Source organism: Hypanus sabinus, chromosome 1 (genome assembly GCF_030144855.1).
Source record: "Hypanus sabinus isolate sHypSab1 chromosome 1, sHypSab1.hap1, whole genome shotgun sequence".
Classification (NCBI taxonomy): Eukaryota; Metazoa; Chordata; class Chondrichthyes; order Myliobatiformes; family Dasyatidae; genus Hypanus; species Hypanus sabinus.
Genome location: NC_082706.1, coordinates 8,289,544 through 8,316,963, shown reverse-complemented (window position 1 = coordinate 8,316,963; position 27,420 = coordinate 8,289,544). Strand labels below are relative to the sequence as shown.

The 27,420-nt window shown below is 43.9% G+C and overlaps 2 protein-coding genes across 8 annotated transcripts in view; one reads left to right on the top strand and one right to left on the bottom strand.

Moving 5' to 3' along the window:
• LOC132391103 (poly(ADP-ribose) glycohydrolase-like) overlaps positions 1–6,357 on the top strand; it is a 43,373-nt gene extending 37,016 nt beyond the window's left edge. For all 3 annotated transcript variants that reach the window (XM_059963880.1, XM_059963862.1, XM_059963870.1), the window contains 2 exons: positions 875–1,003; positions 1,949–6,357. In XM_059963880.1, coding sequence (XP_059819863.1) covers positions 875–1,003; positions 1,949–2,061 — 242 coding nt within the window. In that variant the 3' untranslated portion in view covers positions 2,062–6,357. The remainder of the gene's footprint in view (positions 1–874; positions 1,004–1,948) is intronic.
• LOC132391084 (2-oxoglutarate dehydrogenase complex component E1) overlaps positions 6,108–27,420 on the bottom strand; it is a 135,757-nt gene continuing 114,444 nt past the window's right edge. For all 5 annotated transcript variants that reach the window (XM_059963830.1, XM_059963849.1, XM_059963812.1 and 2 more), the window contains 8 exons: positions 25,292–25,419; positions 23,264–23,442; positions 20,907–20,978; positions 20,677–20,802; positions 16,707–16,779; positions 10,408–10,571; positions 7,975–8,129; positions 6,108–6,847 (listed from right to left, as the gene is read on the bottom strand). In XM_059963830.1, the coding sequence (XP_059819813.1) occupies positions 6,724–6,847; positions 7,975–8,129; positions 10,408–10,571; positions 16,707–16,779; positions 20,677–20,802; positions 20,907–20,978; positions 23,264–23,442; positions 25,292–25,419 (1,021 nt within the window). In that variant the 3' untranslated portion in view covers positions 6,108–6,723. The remainder of the gene's footprint in view (positions 6,848–7,974; positions 8,130–10,407; positions 10,572–16,706; positions 16,780–20,676; positions 20,803–20,906; positions 20,979–23,263; positions 23,443–25,291; positions 25,420–27,420) is intronic.

Sequence of the window (27,420 nt, the reverse complement as noted above, 5' to 3'; positions counted from 1 at the left end):
TCTGCTAAATCTTCCTGAAGGTCTTTCACAGTCAAATGGGGGTTTTGATTTGCCTTTCTAGCAATCCTACCAGCAGTTCTCTCAGAAAGTTTTCTTGGTCTTCCAGACCTCAACTTGACTTCCACTGTTGCTGTTAACTGCCATTTCTTAATTACATTACAAACTGAGGAAACAGCTACCTGAAAACACTTTGCTATCTTTTTATAGCCTTCTCCTGCTTTGTGGGCATCGTTTGTTTTAATTTTCAGAGTGCTAGGCAGCTGCTTAGAGGAGCCCATGGCTGCTCGTTGTTGGGACAAGGTTTGAGGAGTCAGGGAATTTATAAAGCTTTGAAATTTGCATCACCTGGCCTTTCCTAACGATGACTGTGAACAAGCCATAGCCCTAACAAGCAAATGAAGGTCTGAGACCTTGGTAAAAGTTATCTGAGAGCTCAAATTTCTTGGGGTGCCCAAACTTTTGCATGGTGCTCCTTTCCTTTTTTTTCACTCTAAAATTGTACAAAACAAAAATAATACACTAATCTTGCTTAAAATGTTGAAAAGCATGTTTCATCTTTAACTTTATGACTTTTGGAGATCAGTTCATCTTCTACTCACTTAACTATTCACAGTAACAGCAATTTTGACCAGGGGTGCCCAAACTTCTGCATGCCACTGTATACAGAGGAATAAAGAGTCGATGTTTGAAGAGTCTCCGCCTGAAACATTGACCCTTCATTCCTCTCCAGAGGTGCTGCCTGACCTGCTGAGTTCCTCCTGTATTCTGTGTGTTGCTCTGGATTTCCAGCATCTCTTGTGTTAATGGATGCGGAGAACAGAGTTGGGGAGGGGGTGGCAGACGTGGACACTGTAACCCCTCTCCCTCCTTGCAGCCCTCATTCAGACCATGGCGGCTGCCCAGGCTGGGCGGAACATGATGTATTTTACCTTTGGAGACGTTGACTCGATGACTGCCATACAGAAAATGCATCAATTTTTGCAAAGCAGGAATGTCACTGTGGGTAAGTAACAAATGGAGAGAGGGTGGTGGTGAAGGCGTGGGGAGTGGAGAGAGTGGATGGTGGGGCATGATTTGAGGTCGGAGATGGCTGCATGTCCTCACTGAAGACAGTTCAGAATCAGGTTTATTATCACTGACTGGTGTCATGAAATTGGTTGTTTTGCGTCAGCAGCACAGTGCGAGACATAAAAATTACTGTAAATTACAAAAATAGTGCAAAAGAAGAATGAGGCTGGGCTTAAGGACCGTTCAGAAATCTGATGGCAGAGGGGAGGAAGCTGTTCCTGAATCACTGAGTGTGGCCCTTTCGGTTCGAGTACCTCCTGCCTGTTGGCAGTAACACAAAGCAGGCATGACCCAGATGGTGAAGGTCCTTAATGATGGATGCCTACTTGCTAAGGCACTGCATCCTGAAGATGTCCTCTGTTGGGGAGGGTTCTGCCCATGATGGAGCTAGTGATGGGGAGAGGGTGTAGGGGCCGGGGTGCCAGTGGAACTGTATAATGAAGATTCAGCCCCAGAGCCATAGAATGCTACAGCACAGAAACAGGCCATCAAGTTCATGCTGTGAACCATTAATTTGCCTCGTCCCATCACCCTGCATCACCCTCCATACCCCTCCCATCCAAGTACCCAACCAAATTTCTCTAAAATGTTGAAGTTGAACCTGCATCCACCACTTCCACTAGCAGATCGCTCCATATACTCACCACCATCAGAGAGACGTTCCCTCTTGTTCCCACTGCCATTTTGTGTGAAAGATGAAGTGGGTGCTGGTTTTGTTTCTCGCATTTGTATAGCCTGCGAAGGCCTGCACTGGCACTCGTTAGCTGAGGGAAGGCTGTACCCCATCACCCTCAGGGCAGCCGAGGGTCTGAATCTGTCCACAGCTCAGGGTGGGAGACCATTAGCAATTGTGGATGCTCACGCACTGCCTTTCACACAGGGCGAATCTACAACCTTCTGGAGAAATACTCGCAAACAGCTTTCACAGGAAGTCGACCAGACCTTTACGATTTCATTCAGAGCAACGTGGACTGTTTAAGGGGGCGATACTGACTGCTGAAGGGGAGAGATGCCAGCCAAAGACTGGGGAACATATCTCAGCGAGGACTTCTCCCAAACCAGCTGGACACTGAGAAAACGTTATGTTGTGCTGAGGAGAGGTGGAGGGAATGTGAAACGCCTGCACTGCACACAGACCTACTCTTAGATTAAAATGTTCGATTAACTCTTCGCGTGGAGGATTCTCTGGTGGTTAGAGTGTCTCCACTTATTACGTACTCTGTGGGGAGAAAAGCCTACCATGTTCAAAGGTGGCAGTTGTGAGGCAAAGTGAATGTGGAAATGGAGAACGGGCTCACAATAATCTGCAATGTCACCTAAAATGCCAAATGATAGAAATATGGAACATAAGTCAGATTTAAGGTTCTGGACAGGAGATGTGGCAGCAGGTAGGGAAGGTGAGGAAAAACTCTAATGCATTACAATGTGACATAGTATAAATTACAATAAGAAATACATATTAAAAATTTTAAAAAGAGAGGAAAAAGAGCCTAAGACGGTGTGTGTCTTCAGGATCCTGTACCTCCTCCCTGATGGTAGCAATGAGAAGAGGGCATGTCTTGGGTGGTGAGGGTCCTTAATGATGAACAATGCCTATTTGAGGGTGAACACAAAGTACGCTGCAGATGCTGTGGTCAAATCAAGACATACAAAAAAGCTGGATGAACTCAGCAGGTCGGGCAGCATCCGTTGAAAGAAGCAGTCAACGTTTTGGGTCGAGACCCTTTGCTGTCACATTTGAGGGTGTCCTGGATGCTGTGGAGGCCAGTGCCCATGATGGAGCTGCCTGCGTTTGCAACCCTCTGCAGCAATCTTCCGATTCTGTGCAGTGGCCCCTCTGATGGTAATGCGACCAGTTGGAATGCTCTCTACAGTACATCTGTAAAAAATTGCTGGTGTCCTTCGCGACAAGCAAAAATCTCAAACTGCTTGTGAATTATAGCAGCTGATGTGCCTTAGGTGTAGCTGCATCAACATGTTGGCCTGTGGAAGCAAAGGCCACTAATGTCTCTGAAGAGACGTTGGATAAGCACTTCCATCAAATAAACGAGTAAGGTGCAGGGGAAAGGGAGTGGCAGGACTGCTGGGAGCCGAGCAGGGGAACGGGAGTGGTGGGGCAGCTGGGAGCTGACATTTAGACACATTCCTGGTTCTATGGATGCAGCAAATAGTTTCTCTTGCCCACTGTGACGTGACCAACAAAGTTTCCATCAGCTAATTCAGTGGGTTGAGAAACCACCAATTCCACCGGTTGCTCAGAACCCCTGATGCAGCCCGGATCAGTTTTAGACGCAGCACCCTGCTCCCACCAATTGAACTGTCTGCCTGTGTATGAACGGGTAGGGGAGGATGGTTGGGGTGTACTGATGAAACCTTTAAGTGTAAAAATTGATGAAACAGTGACTACATAATAGAATTTGAAATACTTTTGGGCTGTTGTTTCTAGGTTGGTTGTGACCTACTGCAAAATTAAATGGCTTGCTTGCCTTCTGATAACTGTAGCCCAAAGGAGATGGTTGTGAACATTGATTTCTCTTACTGTAACTTCTCCCACCCTCTTTTTCCATTCCTTTTTGCGGCTCTCCTCTTCTCCTCACTTGTGTATTGCCTCCTCCTGGTTTCCCTCCTCCTTCCCTTTGTCCTGTGATCCACTTGTGTCCTATCAGATTCTTCCTTCAGCATGTTATTTCTTCCACCTATCACCATCCAGCTTCTTACTTCATAAGAACATAACTAGGAGCAGGAGTCGGCCATCTGGCCCATTGACCCTGCTCCGCCATTCAAACCATGGCGAATCTGGCCATGGTCTCATCTCCACCTACCTGCCTTTTCTCCAAAACCCTTAATTCCTCTACTGTGCAAAAAATCTATCCAACCTTGTCTTCAATATATTTACTGAGGTAGCTTCCAAAGAATTCCACAGATTCACCACCCTCTGGGAAAAGTGGTTCCTCCTCATCTCTGTCCTAAATCTACTCCTCTGAATTTTGAGGCTATGTCCCCTAGTTCTAGTCTCACCTAGTAGTGGAAACAACTTTCCTGCCTCTAGCTTATCTATCCCTTTCATTGTTTTATATGTTTCTATAAGATCTCCTCTGATTCTTCTCAATTCCAGCGAGTATAGTCCCAGGCGACTCAATCTCTCCTCATAGTCTAACCCCCTCATCCCTGGAATCAACCTGGTGAACCTCCTCTGCACAGTCTCCACAGCCAGTATACCCTTTCTCAAGCAAGACCGGAACTGCACACAATACTCCAGGTGTGACCTTACCAAAACCCCGTACAGTTGCAGCATAAACTCTCTGTTATTCAATCCCTCCAGCAATAAAAGCCAACATTCTTTTTGCCTTGACATCCTACTGCACCCACAAACCAACCTTTTGATTCATGCTCAAGCACTCCTAAGTCCCCATACACAGCAACATGCTGCCATTTTTTACCGTTTAAATAATCTGCTCTTTCATTTTTCCTTCCAGAGTGGATGACCTCACATTTACCAACACTGTACTCCATCTGCCAGACCCATGCCCACTCACTTAATCTAACTATATCTCTCTGCAGACTCCCCGTATCTTCTGCACAATTTGCTTTTCCACACAATTTAGTCTCTTCAGCAAAACTCAGTCCCCTCTGCCAGATTGCTAATGTATATAGTGAACAGCTCTGGGCCCAGCACCAAGCCCTGAGACACACCGCTCACCACTGATTGCCAATCAGAGTCATGTATCCCAACTCTATACATCCTTATCTTACGGACAAGTCTTTTATGTGGCACCTTATCAAATGCTTTCTGGAAATCCAAGTAAATAACATCCATCTGTTCCCCTCTGTCCACTGTGCTAGTTATATCCTCAAAGAACTCCATCCAGTAAATTTGTGAAACAGGACCTGCCTTTCCTGAATGCATGCTGTGTCTAATGGATCCATGTCTTTCCAGGTGCCTCACTGTTTCTTATTTAATGAGTGTCAAGCATTTTCCCAACTACAGATGTTAAACTAACTGGCCTATAGGTACTTGCCTTTTGCCTACAACCTTTTTTGAACAGTGGTGTGACATTCACCATCTTCCAATCTGCCAGGACCTGCCCAGAGTCCAGAGAATTTTGGTAAGTCATTACTAAAGCCTCTACTATAACTTTTGCCATGTCTTTCAGTAACCTGGGATGCACGAATCTATCTTCAGACCCACAAGTTTGCTCATCTCCAGCTATCTTTCCACACACCTATCACCTGCCAACTTGTAATCTTTCCCCTCTTCTTCCCCCTTCATTTCCAGTCCTGGAAAGGTCTCAGATTGAAATGTCAGATGTCCCAGAAATGACTGATTTTCTCTAGTACTGTTTTTGGAAAAGGTGGTTTTACTTGGTTAACAAAGCTAATTTTTTGAATGGCAGAACTAATTCTTGCTGTAATGACAAGTGTTGCTTTATCCAATCTCTCTCCTCACACTAACTTCCAACTGATTCCAAACATTTTTTCATATGCTGCTTCCCATCATTTCCTGTCCTTTTCCTTCAAGTAGTGATTTTAAATCTGGATCATCTTTGAAGTTCTTCAAAGCCTTGGTCCTCTGCGCTTCCTCCAGCTCCACGAAACAATCTCCTCTATGCTTCCTGGCTGTGAGTGGGAAGGTGGTGGGAGAGAGGAGAGGGGCTTGTTTTGCTGTTGTGTTGCCTCTGCTGAACACTATGGGCAGGTTGTGTTGGCGCCAGAAAGTGTAGCGACACTTGTGGGCTGCCTTCAGCACATCCTGAAGTTTGGTTGGTTGTTAATGCAAACAACACATTTCAGCATGTTTTGATGCACATGATAAATAAAAGAAGCTGATTTTGACTTTCAAACGTTCCTACTCCCTTTTCCTCACCCCCAAGGCATACTTCTGGAAAAGACATCACACAACTGTGGTGGGTAGGGAAAAGGGATTAAGTAAGAAGCTGGGAAATGGTTGGTGGAAGAAGGAATTGATACGGGAGGACTGTGGACAACAGTAGAAAGGGAAAGAGGAGGTACTTTTAAAAACAAAACAACAAAGTATAACGTGAGGAGAACGTCATTTATTGATGAAGCTATATCTGATTGAAAACTTTATTTGTACCAAAATAAATAAATCAGTTTTTGTACTAAGCAGTTTCAATAAGTGGTAACTGAGATAAAACTTCCCCTCCGGCCCCAGCTCCTGTAATGAAATCTCTTGCTTTTGGCACAGGCTAAAGTGCACTGCCTTTTCTAAACAGCAACTGTCAAAGTCTTGGGTAAAATTTGTGCAGCAGCGGAGAGAGTCGCTAAAATCTGAATGTGACCTGGCCATCAGCCAGGAGATAGCTCGTGGCCAGATTAGAAATAGAAAAATTCCTTATTCACAAAATTTACAAACCACACCCCATTACTTCAACTGCTCAGAGAAACTAAATCAGACATCTTTAAAAAGTGGATTGAATGAAGCAAAAGCGTCAGTGGCCTGTTTAGCTGTTTTCTGCTTCATAATCTGTCTTGGATCGAGGTATTTTCATTTCTCCCCATCTGAAATTAATGCCACAGATACAAGCCTCTTGCCAATTGTACGGTTAGAAGATCTCAGTAGCATGCACAGCCTAGACCCTAAGAGTAAGGACGGAAGATGAAGTTTCAGATGCAGAGTGAATCCACAGGAAGCCATTAATTGTCCAGGTTCTTGAAAGCGTCCAAGTTAAAGCTGGTGTCCAGGAACCTTTTGAGCTCCTGTAAGTGAGTGTTCTTGTTACCGGTGGCAGGGGCAGAGGCTGCCTCACGCCCAGCGTACCTGCCAATGAGAAAAAGACCATCAGTTAGACTCGGAGCATGGAAACTGCCTTCTGCTCAACTGGTCTATGCCAACCAAGATTACCATCTATGGTAGTCCTGTTGCCCCCATCTGGCCCATAACCTTCTAAACCAGGGGTACCCAATCTTTTGTTATGGTATGGACCCCTAACATTAACCAAGGGGTTTGCTGACCCCAGGTTGGGACTCCCTGTTGTAAACGTTTCTCATCCATGTACCTATCCAACTGTCTTTGTACCTGCCTCAACCACTTCCTCTGGCAGCTCATTTTTTGCACACACTTTCGATTTTGCATAGTTTTTTTGTCTCGGCGGGCCCAGTAAAAATGTTTAATCCTACTACTGTTGCCATTCTTGCTCTGGGTATATGTAACATGAATATTTCTCCATGTGGGAGAAAGCTGACCCAAGTTGCTATAAAATCCTTGCTCCCTCCCTTTAAATCTGTGCTCTCTGGTTTTTGATTCTTTTCAGGGGCATTCATCCTATCTATGCCCCTCATGATTTTAGACCTTAGGAAACCGAGAGGTTATCCACCTTCATAAAAATCACCTCTCAGTCCCTGTAGACCTCTCCCTCGAGTCCTGGCAACATTCTTGTAATAATCTTTCCTGTAGCAAGGTGAGCAAAAGTGAACAATATTCCAACATCTTGTATATCTGCACTCGACTTCTATCCTATGAGTAGAACAGCAACCCAGTTTCAATTCCCTCTGCTGCCGATAAGGAGTTTGTACGTTCTCCCTGTGACCACCTGGGTTTCCTCTGGGTGCTCTAGCTTCCTCCCACATGCCAAAGATATATAGGTTAGTGTTGGTAAGTTGTGGGCCTATTATGTTGATGCTGAAAGGGCGGTGAAACTTGCAGGCTGCCCCCAGCACATCTCCAGACTGTGTTATTGATTCAAAAACAACACATTTCACTGTGTTTTGATGTACAGGTGACAAATAAAGCCAATGTAATTTTCTCTTTAACCCTTACTTATGGAAACCTCCTTCCCCCAACCCCACCCCCCTCTCGACACAAAGCAGCCCACTCTGCAACATACTGGGAATGTGGAAGTCTGTATCAGTAACGATTAGCGGGCAGCACTCGGTTACTGTACTCACCAGACAGGGCGCTGGCGCTGAGTGGTTGCACGGATCCGTGGCTTCACGTACTCGTAGTAACCCTGGTTCTTGTGTTCTTCCTGACACCACACTATCTCAGCATTACAGTACTTCTTGGATTCTTGTTCGATTATGTCAAATGGGAAGGGGGAAAGCTGGAGAGAGAATCAGGCACGAGATGGTGAAACATCTTACTGTAGATGTAGTTGCAGCTACATTATCCCTCACTACTGTTGGATTAGGGTGTAGAATTGTTATTTTTCTCTATTTCTCCTGCAGTTTAACATTCCTATAAAGAAAGAACACAACGTTGTGCCAACCTTATAGCCTGCTCTAAGATCAATCTCACCCCTCCCTTCTACAGAGCCCTCCACTTTTGTATCATCCAGATGTCTACCTAAAAGTTTCTTAAATGTATTTTTAATATATGCTAGTATAGAGCTCTTAAAGATAGTGGAGTCAAGGGATATGGGGAGAAGGCAGGAACGGGGTACTGATTGAATGGCAATGCTGGCTCGAAGGGCCAAATGGCCTACTTCACCTATTGTCTATTTTTTATATAATCACCAACATACATTCAGTAAGTTTTCCGGGAACGAGGCAAACCTGATCTCCCATCCTACTTTGCATCATTCCTCCTGACGATTCCAGAAGGGACTAACCACCTACTACCCAAAGGCATCTCATCGAGATTCTTATGTTCAATATCTAGGCAACAGGCTGGTTAATATGGGACACAAGAGATGCTGAAGATCTTGAGTAACACACCAGAACTGCTGGAGGAACAGGTCAGGCAGCATCTATGGAGGCAAATAAACAGTTGATGTTTCAGCCTGAGACCCTTCATTGGGGTCAGGGAGGAAATGGGAAGAAGCCAGATAAGGTGGTGTGGGGAGACCGCTGTTCCCTCTAAGCCACCGGCTGAGTGGCCATGACAACCTAAATGCTCCAGCACAGAAGGCCTTTGTTGCCGTGCAACTGGAATTTCTTTTAATATGCTAATAGATTTTGAAATCTGTGTTAATCTGTACTCACTGTACACCCATGATTGTGCAGCCAAGTTTCCATCGAACTCAATATGTTAAGTTTGCTGATGACACCACAATTATAGGCTGTATCTTGGGTAATGAGTACAGAGAGGAAATTAAGGACCTGGTGGCATGGTGTGAAGACAATAACCTATCCCTCAACGTCAGCAAGATGAAGGAATTGGTTGTTGACGTCAGAAGGAGTAGTGGATCGCACAACCCCATCTACATCGGTGGTGCGCAGGTGGAACAGGTCAAAAGCTTTAAGTTCCTAGCAGAGTCCACTGCGAAGGCAGCCCACCAGAGCCTTTACTTCCTGAGAAAGCTGAAGAAATTTGGCCTGTCCCCTAAAACCCTCACTAATTTTTATAGGTGCACCGTAGAAAGCATTCTTCTAGGGTGCATCACAACCTGGTATGAAAGTTGTCCTGTCCAAGACCGGAAGAAGCTGCAGAAGATCGTGAACATAGCCCAGCACATCACACAAACCAATCTTCCATCCTTGGACTCACTTGATACCACACGCTGTCAGAGCAGTGCTGCCAGGATAGTCAAGGACAAGACCCACCCAGCCAGCACACTTTTTGTCCAACTTCCCTCCGGGAGAAGGTTCAGGAGCATGAAGATTCGTACGGCCAGATTTGAGAACAGCTTCTTTCCAACTGTGATAAGACTGCTGAACAGATCCTGACCCGGATCTGGGCTGTACCTTCAAAGTATCTGGACCTGATTTGCACTACCTTACTTTCCCTTTTCTATTCACTAATTATGGTTTATAATTTAAATTTTTATTATATTTACTTCGATTTGTACTTTAGGGAGCACAAAGCGCAGAAACAAATATTACTATGATGATTGTACGCTCTAGTATCAATTGTTTGGTGACAATAAAGTAATATAATTATGAAATTCCCTGTAATGGATATAAATGTGTTAATGAATATAATCTATAAATATTCTAGTTAATAAATGTATCCCAACCTTTACTCTGAAACATTTTAGAGCTTCAACATATTTACACTGTGTTTTAAGTAACAATGCTTACAAATTGTAACAATAAACACAGAATGGTAGTCAGTAGCTCACTGTTAATAAACTACTGGCCCACTCAATGCCAACATCTTCTAGTCAAAACATTTTACTTTTGCCATTGTGCCTGTCAGTTGTTTTGACTGCCTGACATTGCTTACTTGTGTTGTGAGTTGTGCTTTGTATTCATTTGATGAGCATAATACAAAAACATTTAAAGTGCTTTGCAGTTATCAGGCTGTGTAAAAATTTGCTGCTCAGGGCAATGGTTGGTCCACGCAGCTGATATAAAAAAAAGGGAATGTTGGGGGATGGGGAGGGGGTGAGGAGCACTGTGACAATGCAAATACGCAGGAGGGAAGGTCACTGTGCTTACCTGTTCCACCCGAGTGATTGCAACCTCAGCTTCCAAGCCTTTATTCTTGCGCTCTTTTGCCAGTTCATAATATACTTTACCAGTACAAAGCAGCAGCCTCTTGACATTTTCTGGCTTCTGAGCTGCGGCCCCGTCCTCCACAATACCACGCAGGAACTCTGTGCCTACAAAAGGGCAGTGGGTGCAGGTATGATGTCAGTCTGTATGATCATCTTACTTGCAGAATGGTTTGTTCCCTTTTACACTCTCACCACTTAAAATTCCCTGCAGTTTCCAAAAACCAGAAGCATGTTACAGCTGGTCAAATGATCCCTGTGCACATGCTAGTCACTCTACTTCCTCAGAAGGCTATGGAAATCTGGCATGTCCCCAATAAGTCTCACCATCTGGACACATCACAGCTCAGTCTGGCAACGACTCTGCTGAAGACTGTGAGAAACTGCAGAGTTTTGAACCCAGCCCTGTGCATCACACAAACCAGCCTCCCCTCTATGGATGCCACCCATAATTTCCACTGCCCAGGAAAGCAGCCAATATGATCAAAGACCATTCCCACCCTGGTTGCTCTCTCTCTCACCAGGCACAAGATACAGAAGTTTGAGAATGCGTAGCACCAGACTCAAGGACAGCTTGTTATAGACTCCTCAATGGACCTCTTTTGTAGTAGATATGTACATTATTGTCTAACTGCACTGTACCTATAACACTATTCTGTACTGTTGTTTTCCTTTTGTACCTCTTCAGTGTACCTGTGTGGAATACATCTGGATGGCATGCAAATGCTTACCGCTGAATCCTGGTACAGGGCATCAGTAATAAACCAATTATCAATCAACTGTAAGGCTCACCATCATGTAAAGATTGTGCCAGCATCCATCTTCTCAGGATTGTAACCCTAGTTGTCCATCTCAGGTTACACTTTCTATAGATTGGATGTAACAGACCCTTCATCCCAACCTAATCTAAGCTTATCCCTGAGCCTGTGCTTGGCCAAGATCCCACTAAATCAGGGGTTCCTAACCTTTTCTATACTATGGAGCCCTACCATTAACTGAGGGATCTGTGGACCCCAGCTTGGGAACCCCTGCTCTAATTCTATCTTAACCATGAACCTATCCATTTCTTTAAAAATGTAGTAACTTTAACCACTTTCATTTGCAGTTCATTCCAAATACCTACCACCCTCTGAATGAAAAATTTGCCCTTCTTTCCTTTGTCTTTTCTCTCTCACCTTGAACTTAAACTCTCTAGAATTAGGTTCCCCAGCCTGAGAACGACCTGACTATCTGCCTTCACAATTACGCCTCTCATAATTTTACAAACTTTTCCAAAGGCATACAGACTCCTTTGATCTAGGGAAACAGTCCCAGCCTTCTAGTTCCAACAACTTGCACCCTCTCTAGCTTAATCATGCAGTGTGTAAGAATATAATAATTCAGGTGTGGTCTAACCAATACTTTTGATTATTTAGTGATACAGCACGGTAACAGGCTTTTCCAGCCCAACAAGCCCATGGCACCCAATTACGTTCATGTGACTAACTAAACTACTAACCCATAAGTGTTTAGAATGTGTGAATAAACAGAAACATCCAAGTAAAACAACAAAAGAACATAAGAAATAGGAGCAGGAGTAGGCTGTCTGGCCATGGACTCATCTCCACCTACCTGCCTTTTCAACATAACCCTTAATTCCTCTACTATGCAAAAATCTATCCAACCTCGTCTTAAATATATTTACTGATGTAGCCTCCACTGCTTCACTGGGCAGGGAATTCCACAGATTCACCACTCTCTGAGAAAAGCAGTTCCTCCTCATCCATGTCCTACTCCCCCCAAATCTAGAGGCCATGTTCTCAACCAGTGGAAACAACTTTCCTGCCTCCATCTTATCTATCCCTTTCATTGTTTTATATGTTTCTCTAAGATCTCTCATTCTTCGGAATTCCAGTAAGTACAGTCCCAGGTGACTCAAAGTCTAACCCCTTCATCTCTGGAATCAACCTGGTGAACCTCCTCTGCACTGCCTCCAAAGCCAGTATATCCTTCCTCAAGGAGACTAGAACTCCACACAATACTCTAGGTGCAGCCTCACCCGTACCCTGTACAGTTGGAGCATAACCTCCCTGCACTTAAATTCAATCCCTCTAGCAATGAAGGCCAACATCCCATTTGCCTTCTCGATAGCCTGCTGCACCTGCAAACTAATCTTTTATGATTCATGCACAAGCACTCACAAGTCCTGCACAGCAACATGCTGCAATTTTTTTTACCCTTTAAATGATAATCTGCTGTTTCATTTTTCCTTCCAAAGCGTAAGACTTCGCATTTACCAGCATTATATTCTATCTGCCAGACCCTTGCCCACTCATTATCTGTATCTCTCCAGTTTCTCTGTATCCTCTGCACAATTCGCTTTTCCACTCAATTTACTATCATCAGCAAACTTAGAATCACTACACTCAATCCCCCTTTCCATATTGTTAATGTATATCGTGAACATTTGCGGACCCAGCACCGACCCCTGTGGCACACCACTCACCACTGATTGCCAATCAGAGAAACACCCGTGTTTCCCAGCTCTCTGCGTTCTATTAGTTAAACAATCCTCTACCCATGCTAATACATCACCCCAACTCTATGCATCGTTATCCTATGGATAAGTCTTTTATGTGGCAGCTTATTAGAAATCCTTTTCGAAACGCTTTCTAGAAATCCAAGTAAATAATGTCCATTTGTTCCCCTCTATCCACTCTGCTCGTTATATCTTCAAAGGACTCCAGTAAGTTTGTGAAACAGGACCTGCCTTTGCTGAATCCATGCTGTGTTTGCCTGATGAATCCATTTCTTTCCAGATGCCTCGCTATTTCTTCTTTAACGATAGCTTCAAGCATTTTCCCAACTACAGATGTTAAACTAACTGTAGTTACATGTCTTTTGCCTACATCCTTTCTTAAAACAGTGGTGTGACATTCATCGTCTTCCAATCTGCTGGGAACTGCCCAGAGTCCAGAGAATTTTGGTAAATCATCACCAAAGCCTCTACTATAACCTCTGCCATTTCTTTCAGCACCCTAGGATGCATTCTATCAGAACCAGTGGACTCATCAACCTTCAGGCCCAGAAGTTTGCTCAGCACTACCTCTTTGGTGATAGCTATTGTATCGAGGTCCTCACCTTCCATCCATAATGTCTCTCTGGCATGTTAGATGTGTCCTCCATCAAGAAGATTGACACAAAATAGTCATTCAAAGCCTCGGCCATTTCTTTATTACCCAATATCAATTCCCCTTTTCCGTCCTCCAAGGGACCTACATTCACTTTAGCCACCCCTTATAAAACTTTTACTATCTGTTTTTATATTTTGTGCTGGTTTATTTTCATAATCTAGCTTCCTTCCCTTTATTGCTTGCTTTGTGGTACTTTTTGCAAAAAAGTTTTCCCAATCTTCCAGTTTCCCACTACTTTTGGTGACTTTTTACGCATGAGCTTTTAGTTTGATGCCTTCTTTTATTTCCTTAGTTATCCCAGGCTGGCTCTCCCCACCCTTACCGTCCTTGTCTTTAACTGGAATATACTTTTGTTGAGCACCATGAAAAATCACTTTGAAAGTCCTCCATCATCTCAGCTGTACTAGCATATAGCCTGTGTTCCCAATCTACACTAGCCAAATCCTCCCTCATCCTATTGTTGTCTCCATTGTTTAGGCATAATACACTGGTTTTAGCTTGAACTACTGCATCCTCCAGTTGCGTGAGAAATTCAAACATACTGTGATCACTCTTTCCAAGAGGATCTCCAACTACAAGATCACTAATTTTACCGGTCTCATTGCACAGGACCAGATCTAAGATAGTATGTTCCCTTGTAGGTTCAGTAACATGCTGTTCAAGAAAGCAATCGTGGATGCATTCTATGAAGTCCTCCTCAAGACTGCCTCAACCAACTTGATTCACCCAATCTATGTGCAAGTTAAAGTCCCCATGATAACTGCTGTTCCATTCTTACATGCCTCAGATATTTCTCTGTTTATTGCTTGTGCCATTGTAATGTTACTGTTCGGTGGCCCAGAGACAACTCCCACCAGTGATTTTTTTCCCCTTTACTACTCCTAATCTCCACCCAGATGGATTCAATACTCTGCTCCTCAGATCTTGATCAACACGGACATGAGGAGAACATACAAGTTCCTTACAGACAACAGCAGAATTGAACCTGACTCACTGGCACCATAATAGCGTTATGCTAACCACTAAGCTACTATGCACCCTTTTTATTCAGACCTCATACCATCACTGCCAAACTTCCCCTTTTCCTCTCCTCAGTCCTCTCTGCCCATTGCTTCTGCTCAGCCCAATATGTCTCAATGAAGATAAAGTCAGAGCACTACAGCCCCTCACCACCACTCTGTACAACTGTTACACAATGTCTGGTTTCCGGTACTCAATGCCGCAGCCAATGAACTACAGACACTACTCTGTCTACCTGTGATATACTTTCAGGAATTCCCTATTTATATATTTAGGCCTCACTGTTCAGTAATACTCCCCCACTATAGTGTAGTGCATTTGAGGATGGTCAGGCATTCCATTTTAGCAAATCTGAAGGCTTTTAACCCTTATCTTTCTGAACAACTAAGCATCGGATTTGCTTACACTCAAGCTAGGCAGGACAGATTTACACACATACAACTTCTGTTACACATCCAAAGTGGTTACCAAAATCCTCAGATATTGGGGAAGACCTGAAACCAACCTGTTTCTCTTTCCAAATTATTTATGGCTTTCTGTCAGATTTACTGATGCTGATCATTGTCGGGAGAACTCACAGCAAATGAAGTTGCTGATACAAGCAACAAAATGGGGTTATTGTTTAAAAATAGCCAGGTTTTGTTGCCGTGAAGCGGGGGCTGGTGAATCCTCAGTCTGAAAGACGGCACAGTTTCGGTTCTCTCACCTCAGAACATGGTAACATTGGAAGGAATACACAGGAGATTCACCAGGCTGATTCCTGGGATGGGAGGGTTGTCCTGCTGAGAGAGACTCAATAGTTTGGGTCTGTATTCCTTAGAGTTTAGAAGACTGAGGGAGTGGCCGTATTCAAACATACAAGATCTCAAGGGGGCTTGACAGTGTTTACATAGAGTCCCGAACAAGAGAACATAACTATGAACACGAGATTCTGCAGATGCTGGAAATCCAGAGCAACACACACTGGAGGAACTCAGCAGGTCAGGCAGCATCTATGGAGGGAAAAAGACAGTCAACGCTTCAGGCGAAGACCCTTCATCAGGTCCACTTGAAGGGTCTCGTCCCAAAACATTGACCAGTTAATCCTGTCCACTGATGTTGCCAGACATAAGTACAAGATTAGGAATGGGTGATTTAATGTTTGTTCTCACAAAGTGTGCTGAATCTCTGGAATCCTTTGCCCCAGTGGGTGGTGGAAGCTGGATTACTGGACATGAAGGAGAATGGACATTGAGAAGCAGAGGGGAATGGAGAAATGGCACAGAAGGAGTTGAGAGCAGCATAGATCATCCATGACAGAGAAGTGATTCGTAGGGCCTGACGTCCACTCCTGCTTCAATTATTCTGTCTCCTTGTGACTAATAGAATCAGGATGGTGGGTATCCTTTATGATGGATGCTGAACATAGGGCTCTACCGTATCTACTTTTGTCCTGCTCTTCCAGGAACCTCTGGAACCAAACATGGAGACTAGGACTACAGTTTAATTTTTACCACATTTTTAAATCAGTTCCAATGCTGGAAATCCAGAGCAACACACACACAATGCTGGAGGAACACAGGTCAGACAGCATCTATGGGGGCAAATAAAGTCAATATTTCAGGCCAAGATTCTTCATCAGGACTGGAAAGGAAGGGAGCTGAAGCCAGAATAGGGAGGGAGGGGCAGGAAAAGGTGGTTCCCCTCCTTCCCCTTCACCCATGGACAACTCTCCTCTCCTGTCAGATTCCTTCTTCTGCTGCTCTTTACCTTTTCCACCCATCACCTCCCAGCTTCTCACTTCACCCCCCTCCCCCAACCTGTCTCACCCATCACTTTCCAGCTTGTACTCCTCCTTATTTTGGCTTCTTCCCCCTTCCTTTCCAGTCCTGATGAAGGGTCTTGAAAAGAAACATCGACTGCTTATTCCCCTCCACAGATGCTGCCGGACCTGCCGAGTTCCTCCAGCATTTTACGTGTCGATCTGATTTTAGAGAGTTACTGGGAGTGAACATAAACCACCCCCCACCCCCCCAAATGTCAGTCACTTTCTGGGTTACACACAACACACCTGGCAGCATGTCGTCAAAACTGGATTTGGCATCTGGATGTCGAAGCAGTGATTTAGGAGTGAAGATGATCAGCTGCAAATGAAAGAAGAAACGAACACACACACATTAGTTTCCTGTGAATAGTGGCTAAGAATAAATTGTGTGTAGTAGCTACTGTCACTGCCTCACAGCTCCGGGATGCGGGTTCAATCCTGACCGCGGGTGTGCTGGGTTGGGTTGTAGAATTTATTTTGTAGTTCAGCTTTCTTATGCTTCTCCATTTGAGTCTGCTGCAGTCAAGATCCTGCACTGGAAGGTGAGGCAGGTTTTTTTCAGCATAGATATGATGCATCAAAATGGCCTCCTTCCATGTTGTATATTTTCTGATTATGAAGGCAGAGCAAGGGAAGGGAATACAGGATCATTAGCATGTAAAGGTACAGCAGCCTCTTGGGTGGTTGTCCATGATTCCCCAAAGGCAGCAGGACAGAAGATGAAATGGCTAACGTTGTGCACAGAATTACTGAATCTATCAGTCAAGGCACAGAACATGATGCTAGAAATATACATTTGATGACCATTTTATTAGATACCTCCTAATCCACTTCAAGGTTCGACGTGTTGTGCATTCAGAGATGCTCTTCTGCATACCACTGTTGTAACATGTGGCTATTTGAGTTACTGTCACCTTCCTGTCAGCTTGAACCAGTCTGGCCGTTCTCCTCTGACCTCTCTCGTTAATCAGACATTTTCACCCACAGAACTGCTGCTCACTAGATGTTTCTTTTAATTATTCCATGTCTGCATGCTTTTAGGCATCGAGTTGTTGCCACATAATTGGCTGATTAGATATTTCCATGAACAAGCAGATGTAAGGTGTACCTAATAAAGAGGCCTCTGAATGTATACACATGTATTTGTTCAGTGAGTTACAGCAGCCTCTGTATCTTTTTGGAAACTCCTTGGTTTCAGTGGTGGGTGTTACATGTCTTCAGTCTGGCTATTTAATTGGCTAACTGTTATGAATGGAAATTTAATGAATACTGCTGTCAGTAGTCTGGTATAAGATGACTAGACCAGTTCAGTTCGCTCTCTTTAGTTGTCACTTACCCACCCTCCTCCCCAACTCTTTCCTTGCCTGCTCCCCCTTCTCTCTTGCTTTGTTCTCTTTCCTCCATGCTTCTTCCATCTTCCCTGCACCAGTAAAACTTAGCAAAATGATTGTAAGCAATTATTCTATGCCTCATTCTTAACTTCCGTAGACCCTTCAGATAGCAAAAGCATTAGGATTCAACAGGTGCTGTCTGTGCAGAGTTTGCATGCTCTCCCTGTGACAGTGTGGGTTCCAGTTTCTTCCACATACTAAAGTTGTGCTGGAAAGTTAATTTGCTGCTGTAAGTTAGTTCTTAGTGTCAGTAGATGGAGTTCAGTCCTGAAAATTGTGAAGCAATTCACACTGGACTGTTGAACATGAAGACAGAAAACAGTTAATGGCAGGGCTCTGACCAGTGCGGAGAAACAGAGGGATCTTGGAGTCCATGTCATAGATCACTCAAAGCTGCTGCACAAGTTGATAGGGTGGACAAGGCATTTGCCTTTCATTTATCCAGGGATTGAATCCAAGAGCCATGAGGTAACATTGCAGCTCTATAAAACTCTGGTTAGACCACACTTAAAGAAGGGAAGTATAGAGGGAGGTTTTTTTTTAAACTAAGGTTATGGGGGTGCATGGAACATCCTGTCAGGGTGGTGGTAGAGGCAGATATGTTATGGGCAATTAACAGACTGTTACATGGGCACATGGAGGAAAAAAATGGACAGTTATGTGGAAAGGAAGGGCTTAGGTTAATTTTAAGAGTAGGTTAAATGGTTGGCATAACTTTGTGGGCTGAGGGGCTTGTGCTGTTTTACGTGCTATTTAATTGGGAACAAGAATCAAGTGGATGTTGATCAGTATGAGAGATAGATTGAGTTGTAAGTCTCAAAGAGCACCAAAAGGGTAGAGGGAATAGGACTGATGGGATTGCTTTGCAGGGAGCCAGCACAAAGCCAATGGCCCAAATGGCTTTTTTCTGTGTTGTAAAGGCAAGAGGGGAGGAGAAGGGGGAAGTCCAGTGTTGATGCCACTACATCACTCATTGGCTAACGTAGCGGTTAGTGTAATGCTGTTACAGTGCCAGTGACAGGAGTTCAATTCCTACCGTTCCTCCGGTGCTACGGTTTCCTTCCATATTTAAAGACGTATGGGTTAGGATTAGTGAGGTTTATGCAAGCTATGTTGGCGCTGGAAGCACAGTGACACTTGCGGGCTGCCCACAGCACATACTCAGTGATAGTCACTGACACAAATTATACTTTTCACTATATGTTTTGGTGTACATGTGACAAATAAATCTAATCTTCTCTCTTTATCTCAACATCTTAGGTACAGCTTCTTTTCCATTCCACACATTTCACTGCATGTCTTGATCTGTATGTGACAAACCTTTAACTTTTCTTTAATCTTTGTATATTTTGTTCCTTGATTTTGTTGTCATACTCAGTTCACTTTACACAGTGTTGGTCCACACACGTGGTTGCTCATTATGTCCACATCGAGGGTTAACAACCTGTCCCACTGAGGGTCCAGCCTAACAGCAGCCAGGCTTGTCTGCTTTAACAGGCATGATCATCTCTAATCCCAAACCTCCACTGCCTTGCAGCTTTACCCATTCATGAGAAGGCTTCAGGAGTAAACCCGGAGGAAAAGTCCACAGTGGGAGTCCCTAAGGCTCCAGTTCAACGCAGACTGGCAACCCTGTGACACTGCTGATGTTAAACTGATTCAGTCTCTGCCATTTCTTTGGATTCATCAGCTTTGTGGAGAGGGGAGCCTGCTACGTGGACAAACACTGCCCTGGCTTGCTTCACTGAATTTCAACAAAAACTGTTCTCTCCCTCCACCCAGAGTGAGAGTCTCTGACTGTGGTTGGATAATTGAAAACAGAGGTTCATCTCAGAGAGATTCCCAAATTCTTATCCTGAGAAGAATTACTTATTTCTTACTTATTTATAAATGCTACATTTGGTCTAAAAACTTTGCTCTTTTGGCAGATGTTAAAATAATAGAGAAGTATTACTTTTCTTAGTATTATTCCTACTCTACGCTTTGGGTCCAGTCTTGTGCCAGTGCAGGGGAAAAAGCAAAGCTGCTTCTGAACCAATAAGGCGATTTAAAAATGAAAGTGAGAAAAGGCCAAATCAGGCTTGACTGTCTCTTTGGCTGAGGAACAAAACACCAAGAATGAGCAAGAATGTATTGCTGAGGCTTTATAAAGCATTAGCCAGATGGGACTTATGGTGAGCAGTTTTATGGTGAGCCAGATGGGAAAATATTGTGAGCAGTTTTAGGTCTCTTATCTGAGAAAGGATGTGTTAGCACTGGAGAGGACCCAGAGGTTTTCAAGAATGATCCGGAGTTAACACATAAGGAGCGTTTGCTGGCTCTGAACCTGTACAAATTAGAGTTTAGAAAGGGGGGGGGGGTGGAATTTCATTGAAACCTACTGAATATTGAAAAGCCTGGATAAAGTGGCTGTGGAGAGGGTGATTCAATAGTCGGAAAAATTGGGGGTCCCCATTGCTCCATGCCATAAAAAGGGTTAGGACCCCCTGCTCTAGCTAAAGAAATTCCTCCTTCTCTCTGTTCTAAAGGGATGTCCTTCAATTCTGAGGCTGTGCCCTCTGATCCTTGACTGGAATCCCTGAGCTAGAGGCTGGTAAATGTGGAATTCATTGCCACAGATGGCTGTGGGAGTCAAGTCATTGGACATATTTAAAGCAGAAGTGGGCATGTTAATTATTAAGGGTATCAAAGGTTACAAGGACAAGGCAAGGGAATGGAGTTGAGAGGAACAATGAGTTGTGGAGGAAACTTGATGGAATAAATGGCCGAATTCTGCTCCTGTCTTAGGGTCAGTGGGCAGGAAAAGCAGATGAGGATGTACTGACCGGTTTCCTGAAGGGAAGTAGTATTTGTCTCCTCAGTACATGGAAGTAGTTTGCTGGCGTGGAGCAGTTCACAACTATCCAGTTAGTGTCGTATAGCTGCCGCACCACAAAATCTTCAGTAAGTTTCTGGAGTAGAGTAACAGACTGAGGTTAGTGGATTCCCACGATAACCAGGAGCTCTTTACTCAAATACACAGGCTGCTTGCAATCTGCCGTGGCCAGACACTTACTGGAACAACATCAGGGTCATCGTTGCACATCTGCAGGAATCGTTCTGGTCTTGCAGAGGAATGTTCAGGTCCCTGTATCCATGAGAAAGGTCTCAAATTACTCATTATGAAATGCCACACGAATGCTCATCTTTCACTGAATGACTGCGTGTAACAGAGATCAACAAGTGGTTGAGATAGAGTCATAGAACAATAGAGCACAGGACAAGGCCATTTGACCCATTTGTGTTGAGCTATTAATCTGCCAAGCCCCACTGACCTGCAACTGAACCATGTCCTCCATACTCCTCCCATCCATATACCTTTCCAAACGCTGAAATCGATCTATATCCACTACTGTGCTGGCAGCTTGTTCCATGCTCTCACCGCCCTCTGATTGAAGACTTACCTTTCTCTTAAATATTTCACCTGATGAAGAAACTCTACAGCTCTGATTGCAATGGTACTAAATTACAAGATAAACACCAGGCCTCAGTGTGCTGAACAGCTAAACCAGGACTAAACAGACTTGACTTCCTACGTGGGGCTGCATAGGCTCTTTGGGTCTGAAGAGTAGACCAGGACTATTTTAACAATGCTACTTAAAACCCGATGACTTTTATTTATTTAGAGATGCAGAGACTCTTCAGACCCAAAGAGCCTATGCAGTCCCACGTAGGAACAGAAATAGGCCATTCAGCCCATCAAGTCTGTTCTGCTATTCTATTATGACTGAATTATCTTCCCCCTCAACCCCATCCTCCTGTCTTCTCTCCATAACCTTTGGCACCTTTACAAATTAAGAACCTATCAGACTCTGCACCATCCATGGCAATGAATTCCTTGGATTCACGATCCTCTAGGAGGAAACTGGGGCACCTGGAAAAATCCGCAGTCATGAGGTGAACATACAAATTCCTTACAGTCAGCCATGGGAACTGAACCCAGGTTGCTGTCGGTGTTAATGAAGCTGAGTATATCCCCAGTTACATTCCGGTATGAATGTTTCCATAAACAAATCTTTCTCAAATATAGTTCAGTCCCATGGGCAGTATCGAGGTACTGTGGGACTTGACTGCGTTTTAACCCCAAAATAATCTTAAAATGCAGCAGTTTTTAGCTCTCTGTGAGCTTACTGGTTGTTTCAGGAAACTGAATTCCTTTTTCAAAGAGCATCAGAACTGTAGTTTCCTTTCTCACTTAGCTAAAAGTGGCAAATGCGAAGAAGTGAGATTTTTAAGCAAATTCATCAGTCGTGCTTTCTACCAGCTGTTTTATATTAATAGCACTCTGAAGTCTTCTAACTTTAGGTGATAAAATGTTATAATTCCTCATTTAAACCGACTTAAACACTGTTGTTCCCACATCAAAAGTGGCTGGCAAGATTCAGAATATTAGTACTCGCACTGCAAGCCAGAGTGCTCGATGATGCAAGAATAAAACATTTCTAAACTTGATAACTGGGAGTAGAAAATAACCTGCTGGAAGAACCCAGGTAGGTAGCTATCTGATGAGGGACAGAGGGAACCAGGTGGGTGGGGGGGGGGGGGTGGGGAAGAGAGAGGGAGAGGGAGAGGGAGAGAGGGAGAGAGAGAGAGGGAGAGAGGGAGAGAGGGAGGGAGAGAGAGAGAGAGATAACAAGTTTTATGCCTCATCCTTGATTTCAGAAGAAACATCAAACTGAACTAAAAGATTGAATAGGTTAGGACTTTATTCCTTAGAACATATTAGACTGAGATAAGATTTGATGGAAATATTCAAAATTATGAGGCGTATAGATAAGGGAAATGCAAACAGGCCTTTTCTGAGGTTGGGTGGATCATGGGTTAAGGGTGAAAGGTGAGAAGTTTAAAGGGAACATGAGGGGACACGCGGTCACTCAGAGGGCCATGAGAGTGTGGAATGAGCTGCCAGCACAAATGGTGCATGCAAGCTCAATTTCAAAGTTTAAGCGAAGTCTGGATAGGTACCTGGATGGTAGGGGTATGGAGGGCTATGGTCCCAGAGCAGGTCAAATGGGAGAAAGTAGTTTAAAAGGTTTTAGCATGGACTAAATGGGCAGAAGGGCCAAATTCTGTTCTGTACAGTACTTTTCTATGACTTCATGACTCTAAACTGAACATTCCTAGACTGTTTCAAGGACTCTGCATTTTGATGTTTTATATTGTGTGTTTTTCACTCTTTTTTCCCGTATGCACGATTTGTTCTTTTTTTTTTGCGCGTTGGTGTTTGATGTTTTCTTTGAATAGGTTCCATGGTGTTTCCTTGTTTCGTGGCTGTCTGTGGGGAGGAAGAATCTCAGGGTTGTATACTGCATACATACTCTGATAATAAATGTACTTTGGATCATACATTCATCGGGATCCAACAAGTCTTACCATGCCCTCCATGCCATGTGGAAGCAGTAGAACTATGCCATTCTGTCGTACCCACTTAGCCTGACCTGGGCTGAGGAACTGATCAATGATGCATTGTGCAGTGTTGTGGAAGTCACCAAACTGGGCCTCCCACAGGACCAGGGCGTTTGGACTGGCCATCGCAAAACCCAGTTCAAAACCTGTAGAAAGGAAAGATTAAAGCAATAAAGATTTCCTGAGATCCCAACTGTTCAAGATTCAAGATTGTTCCATGTAATTTCACAAGTGTAAAGAAGAACAAAATAATTGTTACTCTGGATCCAATGCAGCACAAAAAAATAAATAAAAGAACCCAGTAATAAAAACTTCACAAAACATAAGTTAGCTTATATACACAGATTGATTGTATGTCCATAAAGTGATACTAGTTGTGGCAGTGTCTGTACACAAGGTGACCTCGACAGGACATGGTAAATTAGTGGTGGCTAAGGGCTGGGGAGGGGTGGGTTAGTGGGTGGAGGTCTTGATTATCCTTACTGCTTGGGAAAAGTAATGGGTTTTGAGTCTGGTGGCTCTGGTGTGGATGCTACATAGCCTCCTCCCTGATGGGAGCGGGACATCCATGAACAGGGTGGGTGGGATCCTTCATGATATTGATGACCCTTTTATGGCATCTTTCTGTATAATATATACCACAATCTTATCAATAATTTATTGATTTTGCAAGGGGAGATTCTGACATATAGGCTAGGGAAATCACACTAGTGTTGCTGGTAGAGATGCTGCCTTCGAGCTCCAGCGACCTGGGTTGAATCCTAGCTTCTGATGCTGTCTGTGTGGAGTTTGCATGCCGTTCCTGTGTCTGTATGGCTGGGGCTTAATTTACTGTTCACTTATTTACAGGTACAGCACAGTGACATACCCTTCCACCCCAACAAATCCTTGACTGACAATTGCACCCATGTGACCAATTAACCTAGTTGGGTCTTGGAGGAAACGGGAGAACCTGGAGGCTGTAAATTCTATCTGGTATGCAAGTATGAAAAGGGGGTGATGGGAAAACGAGATGAGTGGATATTGGTGTTTGATGCTTGGTGAGATCTAGCTGGGACAAAGGGCCCGTTTTCGTGTTGTGGAGATCTGATCAGCTTCCCGAAACAGCCACCCATTGGAGAGGATCAAAGGTTGTAGAAGTCTGGGAGAAAAAACCTGGCAAATATCCACCGTTTAACTCCACTTGAATGCCAAGCGATAATTCAGTCTGTGCTTTGACAGCAGGTCAAGGTATTGCTCTCAGTTACAGACACAATAGATAGAAAGTGGCAATATTTCATTCGGAATTTGAGGAGATTTGGTATGTCACCTAAAACACTTGCAAATTTCTACAGGTGTACTGTAGAGAGCTTTATCACTGTCTGGCATGGGGGGGGGGGGAGCTACTGCACAGGATCAGAAAAAGCTGCAGAGTTGTAAACTCAGTCAGTTCCATCATGGGCACTGGCCTCCCTAGTATCCATGACATCTGCAAGAAGTGTTGCCTCAAAAGTCGGCATCCATCATTAAGAAGCTTTCACCCAGGACATGTCCTCTTCACATTGTTACTATCAGGAAGGAGGTACAGAAGCCTGAAGGCACACACTCAAGGAACAGCTTCTTCCCTTCTGCCATCCGATGCCTGAATGGACATGGAGCCCATGGACATAACTTCACTGCTTATTTTTAAATATTTCTTAATCTTTGTACTACTTATTCAATTTAAATATATATATATACACACACACACTTATACACACTGTAATTCACAGTTTTTTTTCTATTATTATGTATTAGATTGTACTGCTGTCATCTAACAACAAATTTCGCATCATATGCTGGTGATATTAAACCTGATTCTGAAGCAAGCCACCTGTCTCCTATTGTGTCTTTGTTCCCATTGATTTACAGAATATCAGACTGGTACACAGAATTATTCCATTCCCTCATCACAGTCACACTGGACAACTCAGCAAGTTTGGAGAGACTTTATCATAAACAAGTGAAGTGTCCTACCCAACACTCCGTACTCGGAGAGTGAGCTATTACACACGGTGTATGGAGCCTGGTTGGGCCAAAGGTGGTTCATGGGAATACAGGTCTTTTTATCCACGTTTTGGTCGTGCAGCACGTGATGCCGATGGCTGAGAGAGACAAACATAATTGTTCCATTAGTATTGGAGCTGATATCAATAAAACATGTGTAACACAGGATATTCCAGAAGAGATGGCAGATCATTGAGACCATTAGAGAATGGTTTATCACAACATTTCTCTCTCAATCACATTACAGTGACTGCCCCACCCAAACTCATTTTGGTTCCTTGAGCAACTCACAAAACACTGGAGGAAATCAATGAGTCAGGCAGCATCTGTGAAGGGAAATGGACTTTTGATGTTTCCTGTTCACCCACAAAGTTTCATTTCTCTTGCCTTTCTTCTCCCACTTTAACAGTTCCCATTATCTTCCTAATCAGATTCCAGCACAGCTAGCTCTTTGTGTTCCTGTGTCTCATAGCAGCTGTCTCCAACTTCACCTTCCCCAAACCCTTCATCTTCTTCTTTGTTTCAAATGCCTCCAAATCAAGTCTCCACCTCTCCTATCTGGTCTGATCTCTATCTCAATCTGCCTGATCTCCCATCACCCTTCCAAATCACTCCGTTGGCCCACCAATCACCTTGGGTCACTACACCCCACACCTCTCTACCCTCAGCCCACAGCTGAAACTTCAATAATTCTTCTCCCCACTGCAAATGCTGCTCGATCTGCTGCACTCCTCCAGCAGGTTGTTGTTACAATGACTTTAAACTGAATGTTTGCTTAAATGACAGATAACCAAAAAAATCTAATTATGAGTGACTACATTGTGAGTTTACAGTTCAACACTTTACTGTGTATGCCCAAGCATGTCATTTCAATCTTCACGTCAGACCACTCATTGTTAAAGAACTGTGTAGACTGGATGTTGAAATGGAATGGTTTGAGAGGGCAGAGGGAGTGTTAGTGAGTTGCGGGCATGCTATGTGGTCACCAGAAGTGTGGTGACACTTGGCGGGCAGTGATAAATAAAGCCACTCCTTAGAAAATAAATGCAAACTACCAGAAATATAACAAAAGTTTGCTTGAGCTCCTATAACTATGCACAAAGGGAAATAGTAACAATAAATTTGTGTACCCCCAAGAGAGGAGAAATCATAATGATGAATTTACAGAAACTTAAGTCTTAAAATAAATGCTGATTTGCTATATAAAGCACAATAAGTGCACCGGAAATATTGAGAAACTAAGGGTCATATGACAATGCTATTGAAGAGATGAAAATGAGAATGGCACGAATCCACTGAGCCTAATCACCCACATTCAGCGTTTTAACGCAGCATCGGCAGAGATATTGGGGAGCATTAGTGGTGTTATAAGTTTAAGAATCAATGTTGTTTTATGAATGCTGGCTTAGTCAAACAGATTTTTGTTTTATGGAGATGTGCTTAGTGGCATGAATGAGGGAGAACTCCTGGCTGCAGTATGACTGGATTTTCAAAGAATTGCACGATAAAGCCCTCAGTAACCAAAAGGCAGGTCTGCATGCTGGGCACAAGATCAAAGACCGTAGTTGGCACGTCTGGAGGTAGAAAGCCTGGAAGTTCAGTCTTCAAGTCCAGGCCAAGATTCACGATTATTTATCTCGTGTACATCAAAACATACAGTGAAATATGCCATTGGTGTCAACAACCAACACATCCAATGAATATGCCGGGGGCAGCCTGGAAGTGTTGTCAGACATTTTGACGCCAATACGATGCTCAGCAGAGCAACATCGAATACAACAAGCAAGTCCCATTCCTCCCTCCCTCCCTCCCACACATGTACACAGGACAGGCTGTCTTCAGTCTCTAGCAAACTCAGATTTGGACACCGACTTGGAGAGACTTACAGACTTGGGGGCTCTGGCCAAAGGGTCTTGACTCCATGGAACCAGAGACTGGAGGTTTGGAGGCCCAGTGTCTGAGAGTCTGAGGCCAAGGACTGGAGGTCCTGAGGCAGCCTGTCCTGGAGGGCAGGCGGTGTGTCTGTGTGTGTAGGAAAGAGTCTTGCTTTGCTGTTGTTGCTTTCTTTTGTTCTGTTGCTGCTTGTGTTTTGTTGTTGA